General features: G+C 26.2%; 2 protein-coding genes across 2 annotated transcripts; both read left to right on the plus strand.

The window, feature by feature from the left end:
• Window positions 1-8,703: 8,703 nt before the first annotated feature.
• y (L-dopachrome tautomerase yellow) lies at window positions 8,704-12,805 on the plus strand. Its single transcript, XM_088189440.1, has 4 exons — window positions 8,704-8,772; window positions 11,158-11,392; window positions 11,559-11,747; window positions 11,813-12,805. The coding sequence occupies exons 2-4, from the start codon at window positions 11,158-11,160 to the stop codon at window positions 12,727-12,729; spliced, it is 1,341 nt and encodes a 446-aa protein (XP_088045566.1). The 5' UTR covers window positions 8,704-8,772; the 3' UTR covers window positions 12,730-12,805.
• A 5,214-nt stretch (window positions 12,806-18,019) lies between these two features.
• Window positions 18,020-20,796, plus strand: LOC148233557 (proton-coupled amino acid transporter-like protein pathetic). The gene is made up of 8 exons (XM_088190726.1): window positions 18,020-18,105; window positions 18,173-18,323; window positions 18,385-18,506; window positions 19,209-19,293; window positions 19,719-19,963; window positions 20,044-20,256; window positions 20,328-20,497; window positions 20,564-20,796. The coding sequence occupies exons 1-8, from the start codon at window positions 18,020-18,022 to the stop codon at window positions 20,794-20,796; spliced, it is 1,305 nt and encodes a 434-aa protein (XP_088046852.1).
• Window positions 20,797-21,131: the final 335 nt, after the last annotated feature.

The raw sequence follows: 21,131 nt of genomic DNA on the forward strand, positions 1-21,131 counted from the left end.
TCAATTAAAAAAGAGCTTTCAACTTTACATTAGCTAATTAAAATATAACCCTAAATGCTCACTAACTATTTTAAATACAGTATATATAAATATAATGAAAAAAATAGAGACTATAAGATAATATTTTTTCTCACTAATATATATTAAACTGTTTCACTTTTTAAACATATAGTTTTATGAACGGTATTTTCAACTTTGTTGCGACCGCTTAGTAAACAAAAAGACATTTTTTAAGAGAGATCGTGTTAAAATGCTTAACGAGAGAAAGAAAGCATATTAAAATATTTAAATATATTAGAAATCATTTTTATGACACGGTTCTGAGTGATTTAATTTTTTTAGCAATAGTTATGAGCCACGACCGATAGCCGACAAATAAAGCAGAGAGAATAGAACACTTACATTTGTCTCAAATCACAGCAAGACGGCACTGCAACTGGCCACAATTAGCCAAGCTCGTCCTTGGCCGGACGTCTCCATTGTAGATCCTGCTCACCGAAAAATATATTTTTTAATATAATATAATACACAAAAAATCAAACTTGTTCTGATCTTAACTTTGAAACGATACTCAAAAATTCATTTTTATTATGAATAGCATTTATAATAATATTAACTATGTATCAAATTACATTTATTTTATTTATGTAACACTATGGATATTTATCTATATTTTAAATATGTATTTTTAAATATACACTAAAATAAACTGTCTTAAATTTCTAGGTGAAAAATAAATTAATAGTAAATATATGATTTGATAAATAAAATTAATTATCTCCTAGAAAAAGCGTAATTATAATGTATCAATGCAAAATTTAATTTATATGCTTCATAAAATATTTTTTAATAATATAACAAACGATAGATTACTTAATTCTAAGTTTTTCGGACAAATATGTGATTTGTATTATTGAATAAAACTTTATATAAATTTAACGCGACATAAAAAACATATGTTTCATTAATCTTAGTCATAAGTATTGTCAAGTTTCTCTAGGTCTTTAAAATGACGTTCTTATTTTATAAATGCATTTTTTTTTAGAAAGGCGTTTTCGCATTCAACCCACGCATATAATACAAGATCATTTGAATAAAGAAAGAGCTTTTAAACTACAAATTTGACAGTCTAATTAATACCCTTAATTATCACTAATAATTATATATATTATAAACATTAAAATATTTTTTTGAGAAACTTTTATAATGCCAATTTATAAAAAGTAGTGTAAATATATTCCTAATTTAACCTTCTTTTATATTTATATGAATCAGATTTATTACCCAGCTTCAGCAGGAATACATTTCTACTCATTCTTAATTCATTTTAATTAATTATATTTATTCTCCGATATGCTAGCATGTTAAATGCTAGCACAGCAGAGAAGCTCAGTTATTAATAATGTTAAAAGTTGATACCTGGAAATGGCAGCCGGGATGACATGTGCAAGTGTCACTTCACTACTGCTCACCACTTGTATTTTCTGTTTTATGGTATAGATATTTCATTATTTTTACATTCACATACACGTTATATTTATATATCATTTTTTATTAGAATATTATTAAAAATTATAATTTTTCAAGTATACCTTTATTAATTTATTAAATATCCAAATTTTTACTTATAATTATATATAAAAACATTAGAATTGGTTTATTGTACTAAAATATCTTAGCATGATTTTTTTTAGAAAACTTATATTAGGTATACCTGATGTTTTTTTAAACTTAAAGCTAGTCACTTCACTACACTTCACTACTGTTCAGTTTTAAAGTACAGATATGTTATTATTTTTACATTCACATACACGTCATATTTATATATCATTTAATAGCTACTTTTATTAGACCATTATTAAAAATTATAGTTTTTTAAGTATACGTTTATTAATTTAATTAATATCCAAATTATTACTTACAATTATATATAAAAACATTAGAATATGTTTTTGGTACTGAAATTTCTAAGCATGGTTTTTTTGGAAAACTTATATTAGGTAAACCCGATGCTGTTTTTTTTAACTTAAAGCTAGTCGTGCAAAAATTTACGATGGCAGAATTTTTACGAAGTGGACAATTTATTCAAAATTGTTTGTTATGTGATTTTTTTTAAAACAATTCGACAACTACAACCACATACATAGATGATTGGATATCCATTAATGTCAAAGATGATTTTACTCAAACTTTTCATCAGCGGGCCGTTTTTACTAAATTAGTTTGATTCAACAGTACATATACACAATAAGGAAATTTGGAAGGCTTGGAGATAATGTGTATAAGCTCCACGCAGGGGTTTCCAGGGGAAGGATTACATATGTAAATGTATGTATTACTACATATGGAAAAGTTGAAATCATATAATTTTACTAGCACCTGCCAGATAAATTATATTTAAAATGTAAAAATATATACCGGTCAAAATAAGTTCTGAAATGATTACACTGAAATGAAATATTTTAAGAAAATATTTTAGGGATAGATTTAAGATAATAATTTCAATCGAATATTCGATTATCCGATTATTTTAATAATTTGCCTGATTTTCAGCTACATGAATATTCGAATAATTGAATGTATATTAGCAAAATATTTGTTTATAATATTCCGAATGAAATTCGAAAAAAAATTGAAATAAATTAATTTGTATATTTGAGCAACGCAGGTAATTGTTTTTTTCTCAATATACTCAAGTAAATAGTGCCGCTTCAAAATATATGATCTTTATGTGAGTTATTGAGATGAAATATGCGACAATGAGATGCTTTTTATTAGCAAAATTCTTTTACGTCTTTGAAAAACGTGAATAGAATGTTTATCATGGTGTCTACTATGACTGAAATTTGCAGAATTAGTTTCTTTAACCCTTTGAACGCGTAAATCAACAAAATTTGCCTAATTGTTTTTTTATCTCTTTATGCAAAAATCAGTAAAAAAAATGCTTTTTAAGAAAAAAAAAATATCATTTTAAATATTTTTGTATTAAATTAGAAAATTTAAACACAGTATTAAGATAAAGTTTTTATTTTTCAAACATTTTAATTAACGTGTTCATAGGATTAATGAAAAAAAAAAGTTGAAAAGGCAACCCTTGATCAACGTTAAACGCTTATCTCAAAAACAGGAGTGCGTCGCAAATGTTTGAAAAGTTCGTTTTACGCTTTTGTATTTGTTTAAGACGCAAAGATCATATTTTAATCAGTTCAATAATTTATTGTCAGTTAATTTATTTCTAATTATTTAATTTATGTGCGAATCCACGCAAAATAAATGTTCTTTTATCTGAATTAATTTCATTGCAACTGAGATTATTTATAATATGCATATATTATGCATATTTTTTTACTAATTAATGATTAAGTAAAATAATTATTAGTAAGCAATAATTATTTTTTAATTAAATAATATTTATAAGCAATTAATTAATTTTCTGTACTAAATGGTAACATGTTAACATATTCGAATATTCGAATACTTTATCCATAGTATTTAATTGAATGACATACATTTTTCTGGCTAAATTCAAGGGGGAAAAATGCTTCCACTGTCTTCCCCTCCAAATGACATCCCTGGTTCCACACAAATTGAGCGAAGAAAAACGTAGTTAAATCATATTTTCTCAATCATTTAATAAATGGAGATGAATAACGAGTGTTATATAAAAAAAATGTTCTTAGAAAATAATTGTTATTCAAAGGTCAAATAGCAAAACTTACATTAAAGCCCGAGATCATTATGAAAAAAAATATTGTGTGTGTATAGTAGGATTACAAAGAAATTGTGCATTACGAAAATCTTAAACTTAAACAAACAATTACAGTTGAATAAGTATAAAAATACGAATCCTTCTCCAATACGAGAATGGAGGTCTCCATCTTTTGATAAAAGCAAAATACTTCATATGTTATCATGGGTTAAGAAGACTATCGGAATATTTTAAATCAAAACCTCATTTACAAGAGTTTTTGTTTATTAAGAAGGAGGGCATTCATTTTGTTTTTTTCCTAACATAACCAAATTTGTAAGTAAAAATTAAATATTAAATTAAATTAAATTTTTATACTTGCAATTTATTTACACATTTATCACAATTCACATATATTTAAGAGCTATTTTCAACTGCTCGTTTAAATTAAGAAAAAGCTTTAAACTTCACTTTATGTAATTTAAATATTACCCGAAATTGTCACTAACGATTATAAATAAAATAAACACAATTAGAAAAAACAAAAGAAAGACTAGAAGATGATATTTATTTGAATTTTCAAATATGCAACTGTTTTAACATTCAAATATATGTTATTATAAATAAATATATATTTAAAATTATTTAGTAAATATTAGTTTTGTACCGCTGGCAATACATTTTATATATGCATTTCGCTTAAGATCTAAATTCACTGTATTAGATTAAATTTAACTAAAAGGTGCTCTAAATCGTAATTCACAAACACGATATTCTGACCCAGACCCACATTAAGTTTAAGCTTGACACATCGATTATGAAACATTGCGAACAATATGCAAGCACTCAATAATATATCTACATATAACTCTCTTATTCAAGTAAGAGGTATGATATATATATTTAGAAAACTATCACGGTTATGTTTAATATCAAACCATTCAATATAAATTAATTTTGTTTTATACTTTTTCTTTTGTATTAGTAACATTAATTTTCGTAATGTTAACTATAAGATACTTCCTGATTGTCATTTCATAGCACAGTACAAAATTAGTTATATGTTTTAACGTTATCCCTTTGAATAATTAAATAAAATCAGCGACTTGTGAAATACAAATCACAACATTGCATACCACTTATTATACAAATATGAGTGACAGTTAAACTTTGCCAAAAAATATTTAATCCAATTTTATTGAGAAATATTTTTTTATTTAAAATTATTTTTTATAATTTGAAAGCCAATTAAAACTGTCAAATTTGGATTATTTATTGACACATAACTATGTCAGTTAAAATAGGATTTTAAAATTGTAATATATGTATTAAAATAAATATTTATATCGTTCTATATATTCACACACTGTATTAAAATATGCGCCATCTTACTTTCACTATCGCAAATCCGAACAAGATAAAACTATGCTTACTATTAAATATTGTGTCAAACGTTCGCACGTGTAGACTCAATTTCATGATGAATAAATATTATGTATGATGCAATATTATAACATCGTTAAAATAAGTGGCTTATATTATTTTTTATTATAATTATATAGACTATAAATTAAAATATAAAATTTTAACAATGAGTACTTAATAATATGATATGAAACTAAAACAAAGAGATTTATTCGTATTATGATTTTAAAACATAGTGAATTGATAACACAAAAAAGTATAAGTTAATATATTCGTTTATTAAGCTCATTTAAATTATGGTTAATGCATTTGTCACTCAAACATTTTGATCTGCTAAATTTGCAATTTCTCAACATGCGATCACATAAAGTATGCGGAATTTATTGACAGTGTGTAGTAAACAACTCTCTAGGTTCCAATTATAGTAATTCTTAACACAACCTGTCAATCTTTACGTACTTTCAATAAATCAGAGCAACTTGCAGAAATGAGCATTGAATTATTTCCATTTTTAATTCAACATATCAATATCTATAATATGTACATTAAAATTTTATACAAATTTCATCAGACTTTCAGTGTAAATATAAGCGTGGGCGAAATAGATCAGCAACAGATTTATAAATCCAACTTGTCATACTTCTAACTTGGCAATTAATAAAAAAAAACTGTAACTACTTTACATATTTGATTATCTATATTAGAACGTTTGAACGAAACGATCCTTCGACTATCTATTTTAATATTTATTTAATTTAATAAAATATTAATAAATGCTGTATTTTTATGCCTTTAACGACAAAGAAAGAAATTATTTTCACAGTTAAATTACTCATACATTAATATATTATATATATTGAAACACAATTTTAAACCTTTAATTTAATAACAGAAATTATTTCTCAATAAATTTAATAAATAATCATAATATTACTACTTATTTTTAGAATATTTTTTTATGATAAATTTCTGCATATTTTTAATTTAGACAATTTTTTAAATTCAATATTTTTTTAAATTATTTATTACAAATCTGATCATCAATAACTTGACAGATTTTTCCAATTCATTATAATGGCTATTATACAAACAATAGTTATATAATTAAACATTTAAAAAAACAAATATGGCGCACACCTAAAATAGAAGAGCACCATCCCACATAATATTTTTCAGCTCCTCATGGCTCGTACAAGAGTACCGTTCTCAAGCGCTGACGTTCTGGCTGCAGCGGGAAGAATGAGGGACGCGATCGCCACTCTCTGGGCACTCTTAAAACCACAGCCGAAAGTCGCCGAACATTGCCTGGTTGCCGACACCGCCCCTAAACAAATTTATTTGTATATTATTTTTTATTATAAACGATTTTATAGCAAAATATATTTTTTTAAATGACCTAATTTAAGTGTAAATACAATTTCATTTTAAAAAAGGATTTAAAAAATCTTTCAGATTTTTTCATAAGTTTACACATTGCTCTTTATACTTTAACAATATTTTTTTGGGATTATTTTTTTAAGACCAATAAATATTTATAAGAATTTAGCTTATTTTTTAGCAAAAGTTCTTATGAATTATACGATGATGTTCGTCATACAGTTATACGTTTTTATTTATGGTATACGTAACTGTGATATTTGTGTTTTCTAAAAAAAAAAAAAATTACTATCCTTTTAATTTTTGAAAATATTTATTAGAATTCAGCTTAAATATGACATGAGCTCAAACATAAAATATAATTATTTGTAAATCATATATTTAATAAAAGACCTCTAAATTTATTATGTATTTAGACTTCTACAAACCCAACACTTTTACAATAAATAATTAAAATCACGATTCTTAAAATTTTAGAAATCAGGTACTATACAAAACATTATCACAACTGAAAAAAAGTCACGATAATATTAATAGTGTGACATACTTGACCTCGATTTTATAATATAACATATACGTATTATTTTATATTTTATTTATAATGAATAGGCGATAAAACGTGTTAAGTACCGCTTGGCATAGTGTTGAATTAAATAGGATATGATATACTTACATACAATATATTTATAAATAGTTTAATTTTATTATTTAAAAAATATTTTAAAGCCTTACTTCATTAAATATATTATAACTTGCAATCAGTATTTAATTATATACATAGTTCATCTTACCAACGATGATCATCTGATAATCAAATTGTACTTTAGGTAACAATAATAAGGTTAATCGTTACATTATGTAAAATGTTATCACATATCCGATTTCGTAAGTTTAATTCTCTAGATTAAAGCTGCAAAAAAATAGCAATAATTACACAAAGAGATAATATATTTAAAAATATTCTATATAGGCTGTTCGAAACGAATTGAGACCAAATTTGTACACTTGACCTTGCTAGGTTATCAGCTCAGTTAAATTTAACTTTCTAGCTTAATTGCGCGCGGTTCAAATCTTTCGTCAGGTGTCCCATGAAAAACAATAGCACTGGCTATACAAATTGACAGGTACCATTAAAATAGTAACTGACATTTTGCACGTCGTTCGTGTGACTATAATTATTGTGATAATGATACATTGCGGTGAACTTATGCCTTATGGAATATTATTCTTTAATTGACATTGGTTTGACTATACATGGAAATGTAATTTAAAGTTAAATATTGCGAAATGGAACAATATTCGTAATATTGTTTAAGAAAGAAAATAAAATATTCTAAATTATATTATGAATATTTTTAACATTTATATTTAAAAATAAATAAGAAATCAGTTGAAGTGAATGCTTTAATTTATTTTGTATTACACATTTTTTTAAACGTATTTCATTTTAAACTTTTTTTAAAAATCATATTTAAGCTATTTTAAAACTATATTTATCATATTTTATAAAAAGCATCTGAGTTAAAATATCTCAACAATAAGTTAAAAAATGTGTATTATTAAATTAAAAAATGTAATAAGGTACCTAATTTGACAATATTAAAAATTAATCAAAAAAGTAAAATTGACTTTTATTATTTTATTTTAAAAATATATAGTGGGATCACATTACAAAATGAAATGGTAAGTATTTGAGAAACTTTGTCGTAAGATCACGCGTTACTAGCTCATTAAAAGAAATATTAAAATGTCACTGCGTTAAGTGCATATTATTATATCCTTTTACCATGTCTCAAAGTTCACTATAAAGCATAAAATTAATAACTGGAACGAAATAATAAGTAGACCAGAAGAGTTAGCGTAAAAATTTACTATAAGCTTATACAAATTACACAGTTAGTTGAATTAACATTTATTGTATCACATTGCTTAGTTAAAATTCCTTTTTTTAAGACATTGTTGTTTCGCGAGCATATTTAATTAATACTTTCCAAATATGCATATAAGTTACACTGTCGACGTAATTAATCCAGTTAACGATGGAGGTAATTCTACTTATTATTATGATTTTTGCGTTGCATACTTTTGAAGCAGTGATCTAAAACGAAACGTCATAATTCGGTTATACTTGCATGGTTGTTACCACCTCCATGAGAACGGATAGGCATAAGAAGCAGGGCGAAGTGTATATATAGATACAATCGTGAAATCAGTTTTATTTTCAGTCAGTTTTTTCGTTTGTGGAGTGTACATTATTTCGGAAGTTGTGACATTGCTTAAAGGCAAGTGCTAAATATATTATATGATAAAACAGTGTTGTTGTAAAATATGTAGTGATAAAAAATATTTATATTTTTCATAAATAATTATTTATTATTTTTGTGTGATATTTTTGAGTACAATTTTTTTATATAATATTTACATTTTTAGTGCTAAAAATATTTAACAATATTTGGCATAATTTGTTCTTATGTTTTTAAATTAATAGAAATTAATATAAATACACTGCACTATTTTAATAGTGCATTGTATTTATTATTAAAATTTATTTAACAGATAATATTGTTAAATACATTTAGCACTAAAAATGTATTTTCTAAAATCATCTTCGATATTCAAAACCGTGCTATTTAAAATTAAAACTTATAATCTATATACAATTTTACTAGCCAACAAATTTAATTGTTTATATAGATCTATTATTTTTGCTATTATTAAATTATTTATAATTTTTATTGCATAATTAAATATTTTTAAGTATTTTTACTATTTATTCTAAAACCATTATTTAACTTATACAAAAAATTAGACGATGCTAATAACATGTATTTTTTCCTAAAAAATCTTGATTCATAGATTTCGCTTAATGTAGTTTTGATAAAATTCATTATTGAATTATGAATATTGATATAATAAGCTAATTAAAAGACTATTTGCAACAAAGATGACTATTTTTGTAGATATAAGAAAACTATCAATTGATAAATGTTATAAAACTTGAAGAAATATTTTCTCACGTTTTATAACATTTAAAATCTTTTTGAAACTTTATAGTAATAAAAATATTGAAAGGTTTATTTTAATATCTCATCATAAAAAAATAATTCTAATTACAGGTAAGTTTTTACATTTGAATTTTTGCAAATATTCATTATTTATAATATAAAAACTAAATCAATAGTAATAGGTTATTTATATTTTAATACTACGTTCCCTCTGCGATGGCACCGACACTGTGTTATTGCTTTTGACGTGAATTTTTTACTTCTGAGAAATGATAATTATTTTTGCGCCCTCTTATTGACCAAAATTCAGTTTGAATACACTTTGATTAATACTCTCATAGCAATACATTTTTAAATAAATAAATTTATGTGCTTCGTGGCATAGGAAAAATTGTTTTAAATTTATTATAAATGATATTTGAATATCGTTTTTTTTTAGTAAAATGCATAACAAGAAGTTCCGGCACCTTTCTTGTCCAAAAAAAGCCCTGGATAATCATAATATAAGCTAGGCTAAAAATTCATATACTATTTTTTTTTAGACAATTCTAATTTGATATATTTCTAAAAAGAGATTTTTATTGTATTTTTTTTATTAAATTACTTTATAATTAAACACTATTTTCAAAATTTTAATTGCCATAAAGATAATAATATTTTTTGTATTTATAATATTAGTTTTCAGACGATATTTAAATTATTCTTAATCAATTGATAAATTAAATCTTCTGATTATAGATAACATAAATTTTATACCACATATATATATATTTTTCCACGCTTATTATATAGGCTTAGAACAATTATATATAAGATATACATATATACCATATTTATTTATTTTTGGAAAAATATAATTTATCTTAATCTTGTGAAGTATTTTACTCGAGTTGTTTCAATCCTATTGTCAAATTTCTTGGAAAGATTCAATGATTAGATTTTTATTTATTTTAATTACTTTAATAAATGACAAAGTTTAAAAGTCAGTCAAATGTATAAATTATTATATCTAGTATAGCACAATTAAATTGTTTTTATTATTATTCAAAGATTTTATAAAAATATAAATCAATTAAATAGCTATATTATATATGATAAAATATAATATAGATATTTAATTATATATTATATAAAGTATAACTTTATATAATATATAAAGCTACATAATCGTTTATATATATAATCACAATAAAAAAATATTTTATATTAAATTTAAATATAAAAGCAAAAACTACAATTATTTATAATTGTATTAACTACAGTAGTATTGAATACAATTATAAAACTTATCATTTTTAAAATATCCAAAATTACTACAATATATTAAGACCAAAGACAGCTTTAAAAAGAGAAGGTTACTTATATAATATTACAATATATTTTAATTTATTTATATAAATCATATATTTTAGATTAACTGTAATTATTCGTATGGGATATTGAGAATATTAGGGACTAACTCAACAATATGTACTGTTTATATTTCATTTTAATATTCTTTTTGCTTTATGTTATCTTTATGCATTATAAAATGGTCCCCACACAAATAATAAATATTTTTTTTAATAATCTTGAAAACTTACCGAACTTAAAAATATATCTCTAAGATCCATAACTTTCTATTATATATAAAATAATAATACTGTATTTTTGTTAATTTAGATGAAGGGGATAATATGTATAGCCCTTGTGTTTATGGTTTCATTTGATGGCACCCAAAGTGCTAGCAAACTTCGCGAGAGATTCTCTTGGAGATCTGTCGATTATGCCTATCCTGACGATTTCACCAGACAGCAGGCAATGCTAGCAGGAGCTTTCATACCAGAAAACAACTTACCAGTTGGTATAGAAGTGTGGGGAAACAAGATATTCGTCAGCGTGCCTAGATGGAGAGATGGTTTGTATTAATGTATTATATATTACATCACAATAAGACATAATTGTAAACCGGTTATTTTTTAAAGTGCATAAAATAAATGTATCATAGACTTTGTTGTGCAATTTTTGTGATTAATCTTACTCGACCCACGGATAGTTGCCTAAAGTTCTTGAATAAATTATAGGAATCCCAGCAACGTTGAACTACATTCCAGCCAATACTCCCGTCGCAGATTCTCCAAAACTGATTCCATATCCAAGTTGGCAAGGAAACGAGTTAGGTAACTGCGATAGTGGCTTAACTACAGTTTATAGAATCAAAGCTGATATTTGTGGAAGACTGTGGGTTTTGGACACTGGAACCTTTGGAATAGGTATGTCTTTAAAATATATTATAAACATCATACAAAAGATTGAATTAAATTTAAATCAATTTCAGGTAACACCACAATCAATCCATGTCCTTATGCCATCAACGTTTTTGATCTTAAAACTGACAGAAGAATCAGGCGTTATGAATTCCGTCCAGAAGATACAAACACCAATACTTTCATTGCCAATATTGCTGTCGATATCGGAGCAACTTGCGATGACACTTTTGCTTACTTCTCAGATGAGCTTGGATATGGACTTATCGCTTATTCTTGGGAGCAAAACAAATCTTGGAGATTCAGCCATAGTTTCTTCATGCCTGATCCTCTGTTAGGAGATTTTAACATCGCCGGTCTTAACTTCCAGTGGGGAGCTGAAGGCATCTTCGGATTGACTCTATCTCCTATCAAGCAAGACGGATTCAGAACTTTATTCTTCAGTCCATTGGCAAGTCATAGAGAATTTGCTGTATCTACAAGAATATTGAGGGATAGCAGTCGCGTTGAAGACTCATTCCACGACTTCCAAGTTTTAGAATCGAGAGCTCCCAACAGCCATTTGACTTCTAAGGTCATGAACGATGAAGGATTAATGTTCTTTAATTTGATCGATCAGAATGCGATTGGATGCTGGAACTCTAGATTGCCATACAGACCAGAGAATCACGCTATTGTAGATAAAGACGACGTTGGCTTGGTATTCCCTAGTGATGTTAAGATCGATGCTAATCAAAATCTGTGGGTAATGTCCGATAGAATGCCAGTGTTCTTAGAAGCCGATCTAGATTTCAATGACGTTAACTTCAGAATCTACACTGCTCCAGTTAAAGATTTGATTAAAGGAACTGTGTGCGACGTAAGGCAGCCTAAGGCCAAATATTTACCGAGGGATAAGAACTACTACTCTTTCAGACCTCAACACACTCAAAGCCTGACCCATTTGCCATGGTATGCTAACAAAGCTTATCAAGTATATGAAAGTTAAAATAATTAGCCATGTATGCGTTTTTCCTATTATGCTTATCATAGAAATATTGTTGTTAAATAAATCTTTTTAAATAGTCCGTTTTTTATTGTGAATAACGTGTTACGGCATGAATCAATAGTTTAGGCGTTAGGTACAGTGGTAATTTGGTTCGAGAAGATTTAGTGGCTCCGAACCCGCTAATTACGAAATACGCGTGAAAAACTCAGCTGCCGCTTGGCACGTGTGATATATTGCACGTAGACAGTGGCGGCGCGTGTTCCGTCAATATAACTTTTCCTTGATAAAACTGAAAGTTGGAATTCATGAATTATATATATTTACCTTTCTTATAAACATGAATATTTTTTTAAAAGTGAATCACAACATCAATAAGACTTGCATTTTCAGTGAATTAAACCGATAAAATTGTCACAAATCAGAGGTCACGCAGTTGCGTATTTTTAGTATTTTGATTTGACCAATAAAATCTCAATTCTGCCATTAAGTAATTAAAAACATATATTAGTAGTAAAAATATAAGCAATATATTAAATTTATTTATCAGGCAAACTCAAATGACAATTTTTAATATTTATTAAAATAGGACTGATCCAAATTAACAAGATCTTTTCTTGATATTATGTTGTATTACGAGAAACATTAAGGTTTATACTTTATTTTATAGGGTTTTAAAATAAAATTTGAGTCTTGATAATTATTTTGTCGTAATAATGAAAAATGTGGGTAGGTCGGTCGACTCATAACACTAAACGTGTTTTGGAAAAAAAAAACTTTTTTTTTTAATTTTTAATTTTTTTTAACGGTATCGTAATTATATTCAAAAGCCCTATTTCGTATCAAAAATTCAAGTCTATATCTTCAAAAGGAACCAAATACGAGCGTTAACTATATGCCAAGTCGCATAAAAGCCGTTCGGGGGCCCGGTAAATTTACTGTAAGACTTGTTTTATACTATAAAAAAATTGTTTTTAAATGCAAATTAAGCTTCTAAACACTTTTTGCATACGACATTTTACAGTAGAATTTTATTTTGCAAAGTTATGACACTTTAAATTTTTACATTGGCCGCCATTTTGTAAAAAAATTTATATATTTTTTTCATAAAAAACGTATAAGGGGTGCTCAATAGTTTTATACGATACTAAAAACTTGATTTCTAATCTTTAAAACCAAGCAGTTAAGAGCGTTAACTCTTCTGAAAGTCTCAAAATGGCTCGTATGGGGGTCCGATCGAACTGATACATCGCTTGTTTTGAAGCAAAAAAATATTTTTTTTATATTTTATTTATATGTAGTTTAGGCTTTTAAACGTTTTATGCATAAATATCTTGTTGTTAAAATTTAAACCTACTGAGTTACGAGTGTTTAAATGTTTATACTTGTCACCATTTTGCAAAAAATTGACACATTGGATTTTGCTAACAAACATACACAGGGTGATTAAGAATTCTATACTGTCACAAAAGTTAAACTTTAAATATGTATAAATAAGCTCAAACTGACCTTAAATTATTGCAAGTATTATGAGTGTATGTATGGTGGGTCGATCGAATCATAACACTAAACGTGTTTTGGAAAAAAAAATCTTTTTTTTTTAATTTTTTTAAACGGTATCGTAAGTATATTCAAAATCTTTATTTCGTATTAAAAATTCAAGTCTATATCTTTAAAAGGAACCAAATACGAGAGTTAACTATATGCCAAGTCGCATAAAAGCTCGTTCGGGGGCCCGGTCAATTTACCGTATAACTCGTTTTTTATTAAAAAAAAATAATTAAAAACTGTTTTTAAATGCAAATTAAGCTTCTAAACACTTTTTGCATACGACATTTTTCAGTAGGATTTCAGTAGCTTCTCATAAAATAAGCTACCATATCGAATAATCATAAAAATATTGCATGCATCAAAGCTGCTGTGTGTTAGATAATAAATATTGGCAACACTGAATCATTATTATGAAAAATATTTAAGGACCATATTAGTCATTAGTATACATAAAAAATAAATTATTTATTATCTAAAAATACTCACAATAACTAAAATGTGACAATAAAATTTACTACAGTTAAAATTCAATAAAACTCTAATATAGATTATATAGTAACAAATAATACGTCAAAAAATAAATTTATTTCTTGGTGTAAAAGATGATATCAATTGCAACACGATTATTTTCAATAATCAACTAAATAAGATACTTTCATAATTACCTGATTACATGTAAATTGCCACATTCAAAGTTTGGAGTCTTATTTTGCTGCTAAAGCTCTTCTGACTGACATTTAAATTCAAGATTGTGTTTATTCCCAGATTTACTTTTTACCATGACAATAAATAAACAAGTGCTCAATATGAAAAAAAGAAATGAATCTACTATTTTAAATATAAAAATATTAATAAGAATCACACGTTGCAAATGTGTTGAGAAAAAACTTTTATCGGTGACTCATTTGCGAAAGGTTTAGGGGTCCGAATACAATGCACAGACGGTAAGGCCCAGGTGTGGCGCCAAGGCTCCTTTGCCAATTCGCTAAAGCGTATGTAATTATTTAGAGCCTCTGGGGAAACCCATTAACGAAGTGAAATATGATTTGGTGCTGCCACATCTCGTTCAGTAGACCCAGTATTACATATCGTTGGTTTAAGGATAAAAGTCATGTTATGAGGTTAAAACATATTTTTCAAACCTGAAATACATCGTTTACCATTTAAAATCTTATGTTGTACGATAGCTATACATATTGATTTCTATTTATGAATAAATTAAACAAAATTAATAAGAGATCACATAATGAGTTTTACTTTCTAACATACATATGCTATATATTTTTCTCTGTTAATTTCTGTCAAATAAATACATTATAAATATTTCATACATTTCCGATATGATTTTATTGAAATGACATATTTAAAAAAATAGTTCTGTGACTTTTTTTTCTAGATTTTCATTAAGGAATAACCACATAAAACTTATTGTATTAATAATTTATTTTTCTGCATTAAATCTAATTGCCACATTACCGATAATAAAATTCATAAAACTGCTATAGTAATATTCTGATACGCACTCAAAAAATTACAAACCAAGTTGTGAAGTCCTTCAAAGACATTTGTTACTAAAGGAACCATCCCAAATATTACATTTAAATGTAAAAAAATGTTTATTCTTATATTTTTTTTGCTTAAAGAATCTTCAATTGCAATATTATATATAACATACTATAAAATGCTGTTTAGACTCAATAACAAAATGATTTTTTTCATAGAAAATACTCTGATTTTCTATTTTATAATAAATAGATAATGTCAATTATTGATGAGTAGTCGATCAATCAAGACAGTCTTGCAAAGAAAGTAAGTTGTTCTCACATTACCAAATGAAGAAGATAAGTGACATAACATTATATTATTTGTACACATTTTCTAAACTATATCTTATTACATCAAATAGTTAATAAGAAATAGTCTTTAATTGTATATTAATTTAGCTCTCATGTTATTTAACATAGTGACTTTACCATATATAGCTATATAAGTATGTTACTTTGTACATATTCTTACATTTTCTAAAACGGTACATGCTTTATATAGTGAATATTATTTTCATTGAGTAAAACATTGTAAGTGAAGTTAATGTATTAAATCTGACCTTTCTCATGCCATTCAATAAATTTCATAACAGGAAATAGATTAAATGTGGTGTTTCATACCAAACCAAGATGAAATTTGGGGTTTCATTTTATATGATGTAATAGTACGTCGATTATTTTAACACCTTTAATATGATTATGCGTTATTTTTTCCCAATAGGCACTCTTTTGTATTCTAATCGCAGCATCAGATTAATAAAAAAGTGGATCTTTCCCCAGAAAAATTGGTTTCGAAGGTGCGAAGATGACCTCCGGATGGTGAGAAATCTGGCCACACCCAATTAATAACAGCTACCCTAAGGAAGACCCCCGCAAGATGCCAGATAACGAGGTGTTATTTATTGTTTTCTCAATATGTGTTGATTGCCGCCATGATTTTACAATAACCGTCTTTATCAGATCTCTAACGTAATAAGGTTGCGAACAGGGGCAAATTGGGAGAGTTATAAATGTCTTGTTTTAAAGGAAAAAATATATAATTAGACAAAAATTATGAGTAGGGAGATTATGTATATATAATAAAATATATAAAGAAAATAATTATATTTCAATTTTTTTATAAAAAATATTTAATGCTTTAAAATTTAGACCCAATACGTCTACTATGTATAGATTGATAAAATAAAGGTGAGCAATTAAGAGGATGAAATTTTTAACTTTAATCAACACCTTGGAAGCTGCCTTAGTATTTAGCAAAAGATGGTGTCGGATAAGAGTCGGCACATTAAATCATATTTTGGTTATAGTATCTTTAACAATAATATTTGTGAAGCTTTAGATATATTATAGTTGAGTAAGAACAGAAGCTGATGTACCAAAACATTGGATGAATTAAATCAGAGATAATATAACTAATAACTATTGTATCAATACATAATAAAACAAAATAAAAATCGATAATTTAGAAACCACACTAACCAAATAATTTAAGGTATCAAAAATTACAATATAAATAATTATAAATAAATATAAGCATAAAATTCCAAAACATATTTTGCTTTAGAGGCCAAAAATTATAATTCAATGGTTCCAAAATCTAAGCTAAATATATATAAATTAGTATTTTTTAAAACTTGGCCAATTTCAGATGACGTCCTTACTCACATAGTAACTTTCTGATTACAGTAATAATTACTGTTACTATTTCACATAACCTTTAAATTATGAAAATCATTTTTATTTGATTTATACATTTAAAAATATTGAATATTATTTCATTGATACTGATAAAAAAACGGAAATTGTAACAACTTGAAATAAATTATAAAAATAACTGAAAGTTGTACCATAAATAAAAAATCTAATTAAATTGTTAAAAAAAATATGTATGATTTAGTAATAAAGCCATCGTTTATGTATTATTGTTAACTAACATCATAGGTAGCAAATAAGTTAAACACGCATCTCATTCAACATTGATACTCCGGAAGATTCGTACATATTGGAAAATATATGTGAGTTGAATTAATATCAATAATATTTTTCGGTATCTTATTTACAATTTATTTAAATACATTAATTTAAGGTATAAGAGCGATGTCTGTTAATATACTAAATATTAATACGTAAGTCTTATTATACTAATGCTATTAAAATATAATTTCTAATAATATACATTATATAGAAGGAATACATCAATGGATGAAATGATAAACAATAACCTGAATGACCCCGAAAAAGAATATGACCCATTCAAACACAGAGATGTTAAAAATCCAATATCGTGAGTCAAGTAATATCATTTAATTTTATATATGTGAATAATAGAAAATATATATTTACATTTTCAGTGACTTGAGATCATTGTTGAATCTTCTGAAGGCATCATTAGGATCTGGAATCTTGGCAATGCCTTTGGCATTCCGATGTTCCGGCTTAGCAGTCGGGGTAGTTTGCACGATTATAATCGGACTCATTTGCACGCACTGTGTAAAAATATTAGTAAGTTAACAAATATTAACATATCATTAATTAATAATATAATATTGATTAAAAACTTCAGGTCCAACAATCGCAACTCATATGTAAAGAAATAAAGAAACCGTCTTTAGGTTATAGTGAAACGTGCCAAGAGGCTTTTAAGAACGGACCTAAAAGTGTTCGTAAATTCGCAACATTTATAAAGTCAGTACAGTTTTACTTTTAATTTATATTTTTTATGTTTTAATATTGTAGAGTTCTGTCCTGTCTAAATAAAAAATATTTTAGTTATGTAAACATTCTCAACTATAAACAAATTAATTGTAGATTATATTGCAGATTGAAGTACACACTTCTGCCCTATTTTATATTAGTAATAAATTATTATTACTATTTCATCGTCCTTGAGATATAGATTTTTTTTATTAAGATGTTCAATACAATCAAAATATATGTTTTCACTGTGTAAAAACAATCAAGGTATGACGATAAAGATCTACATAATTAAAATAAATTTGTAAGAAAACTCTTTTGATTATATTATAAATAATATGACACGACAAAAAGTATCAATGTTCGAATTATCTGGTGTATGCTATAGCGCCATACGCACATGTTAATATAGACTCACACACGCACACGTACCCATATACACGATCAAGTGATAGTGCACTTTAATAATTTTAAGCATTCGACGACTTTTTTTGGTAAAGCTAAGAAATTAATGATACGAATAATTTCTTATTCTCAGAAAATATTTTGTGAAGTTCACTAAAATTTAAATACAACAAAACTATTGCGAAAAGCAATGTGTTATTAAGCACAAACAAATTTAAAATATTTTATATTTATAGCAAAAAAGAGCATAATTTCTGTAGTGTAAAACAAATATTTTTTTAATTACAGGTACTTTTCTGACTTTTCTCTAGCTTTCACTTATTTGGGATCTTGTTGTGTTTGTGTGGTGTTGATATCTAAATCTGTTGAACAGGTGAGTCAATAAGTTTGTTGTTAGATTTTAAATAAGTCATTAGTGTATCAATATATACACAATATAATAATATATAAAAAATAGTAAAATTAAAAATCGAATGATAAATCTTGTGTCTTACTTAAATGTATCATCTTAATGACTCATTAATAATTTGATCTAATTTCTCTTGGATCAGAGCTCCAAAAATGCGTTGCACTATGGTAACACTCCGTTCCAGTCCGCAAGCAAGTAACGTCGATCTTTCAGGCCAGCGTTAACATACAGATATAGCAATGTAAAAACGACTTAGCGCTTCTCTATTTCTATAAAATGCTTTCTAAATATTTATTTTTAAGTGAATATGCATATTTTGATTCTAACACAAACAAATTCCAATATTCATTACAAAATAAAAATAATAAATAAAATCTGTTTTTTTATAGATTTTTACAGACTATTATGAAATCACCAGTTACCCATCTTCGACTTACAGCTTTCTTTTACTGATACCATTGCTGGTGATTGTGCAAATCAACAATTTGAAGCATTTAGCACCATTATCTGCCATCGCTAACTTTTCGCTCATTTCAATATGTGGAATTTGTTGCTACTTTATTTTTCAAGATATACCAGCAATAGAGAGCAGAAATTTGTATACAGATTTAAAAGACATTCCGCTGTTCTTAAGGTACACAATTTTTCATAATAAGTATAATTTTAAATGCAAAATTTATGAATAACTAATATTTACATTGTATTTTATGACAGTACTGTAATATTTGCCATGGAAGGTATAGGAGTAGTAATGCCAATCGAAAACGAAATGTCCAATCCATCGCGTTTTCTAGGATGTCCTGGTATACTAAACATATCTATGATCATTGTCGTGCTTTTATACACATTGCTAGGATTTTTTGGCTATCTTAAATATGGATCTGAAATATTGGGAATAATCACGTTAAACCTCGATATGCAATCATTGTAATTAATCATATTTTAAACATAACACATCATATTATTTTATTTTTTATTAACACATGATATATTTACAGATATGCTAAAATAGCTAAATATTTATTTATATTGGCAATATTTTTCTCGTATCCATTGCATTTTTATGTATTCGTTGATATAATGTGGAAGTATCTGAAGATGTTAATACATGACGACTACAAAAAAGTCACTCAAGTGGCTCTGTTGTCTCTAGGAGTCGTAATCTCAGGTCAGAATTAATAATTTGTTTATTAACCATTTTAAAATATTACATTTCTTAAAGGTATTTTTTTAGTTGTCATCGGAGCTCTTTTGCCAAAGATTGAAGCAATAATTGAGCTGGTTGGTGCCATCTTTTTCACAACTTTGGGTTTGCTCATTCCTGCGCTTGTGGAAGTTGTATATCAGTGGAACCGGGATCTTGGTACATGCAATTGGAAGCTCTGGAAGGACTTTTTAATAATGGCCTTATCATTGCTATCGCTAGTTTGTGGCACTATTCATGCCATAACATCAATACTGGAATAAATTATTTGATATTATATTTGTCAGCAAATATTCTGTTAGTTCAATATGTTTCTGAATTGTATATAAATATTTAAAAAAATATTAATTATATTTTCTGTATGTATAAGAAGCATTGTGTTATTATTTACTAATAAATAAAAAAATTCACTTATTTTTAATTTGGATTATTTCCCTTTATTTTAAATGTATTCTTAATAATATTAAGAATCTTATGCACGCTTAATTTTATCAATTAAATTATGAAAATAATATTTAATATTTTTACCAAATGAAATATCTACTTTTATAAAGAAAAATTGCATCATGGAAGAGCACATAATATTATTTGACTTAAG

Source organism: Plectrocnemia conspersa, unplaced genomic scaffold (assembly GCF_051122295.1).
Source record: "Plectrocnemia conspersa isolate PC_06_02 unplaced genomic scaffold, ASM5112229v1 ptg000008l, whole genome shotgun sequence".
NCBI lineage: Eukaryota > Metazoa > Arthropoda > Insecta > Trichoptera > Polycentropodidae > Plectrocnemia > Plectrocnemia conspersa.

Coding starts and splice junctions, on each gene's coding strand:
- y (XM_088189440.1), top strand. CDS start 11,158: ATGAAGGGGATAATATGTATAGCCCTTGTGTTTATGGTTTCATTTGAT. Junction 11,393..11,558: donor CGTGCCTAGATGGAGAGATG/GTTTGTATTAAT, acceptor AATAAATTATAG/GAATCCCAGCAACGTTGAAC. Junction 11,748..11,812: donor CACTGGAACCTTTGGAATAG/GTATGTCTTTAA, acceptor AATCAATTTCAG/GTAACACCACAATCAATCCA.
- LOC148233557 (XM_088190726.1), top strand. CDS start 18,020: ATGGATGAAATGATAAACAATAACCTGAATGACCCCGAAAAAGAATAT. Junction 18,106..18,172: donor GATGTTAAAAATCCAATATC/GTGAGTCAAGTA, acceptor TTACATTTTCAG/TGACTTGAGATCATTGTTGA. Junction 20,498..20,563: donor TCTAGGAGTCGTAATCTCAG/GTCAGAATTAAT, acceptor GTATTTTTTTAG/TTGTCATCGGAGCTCTTTTG.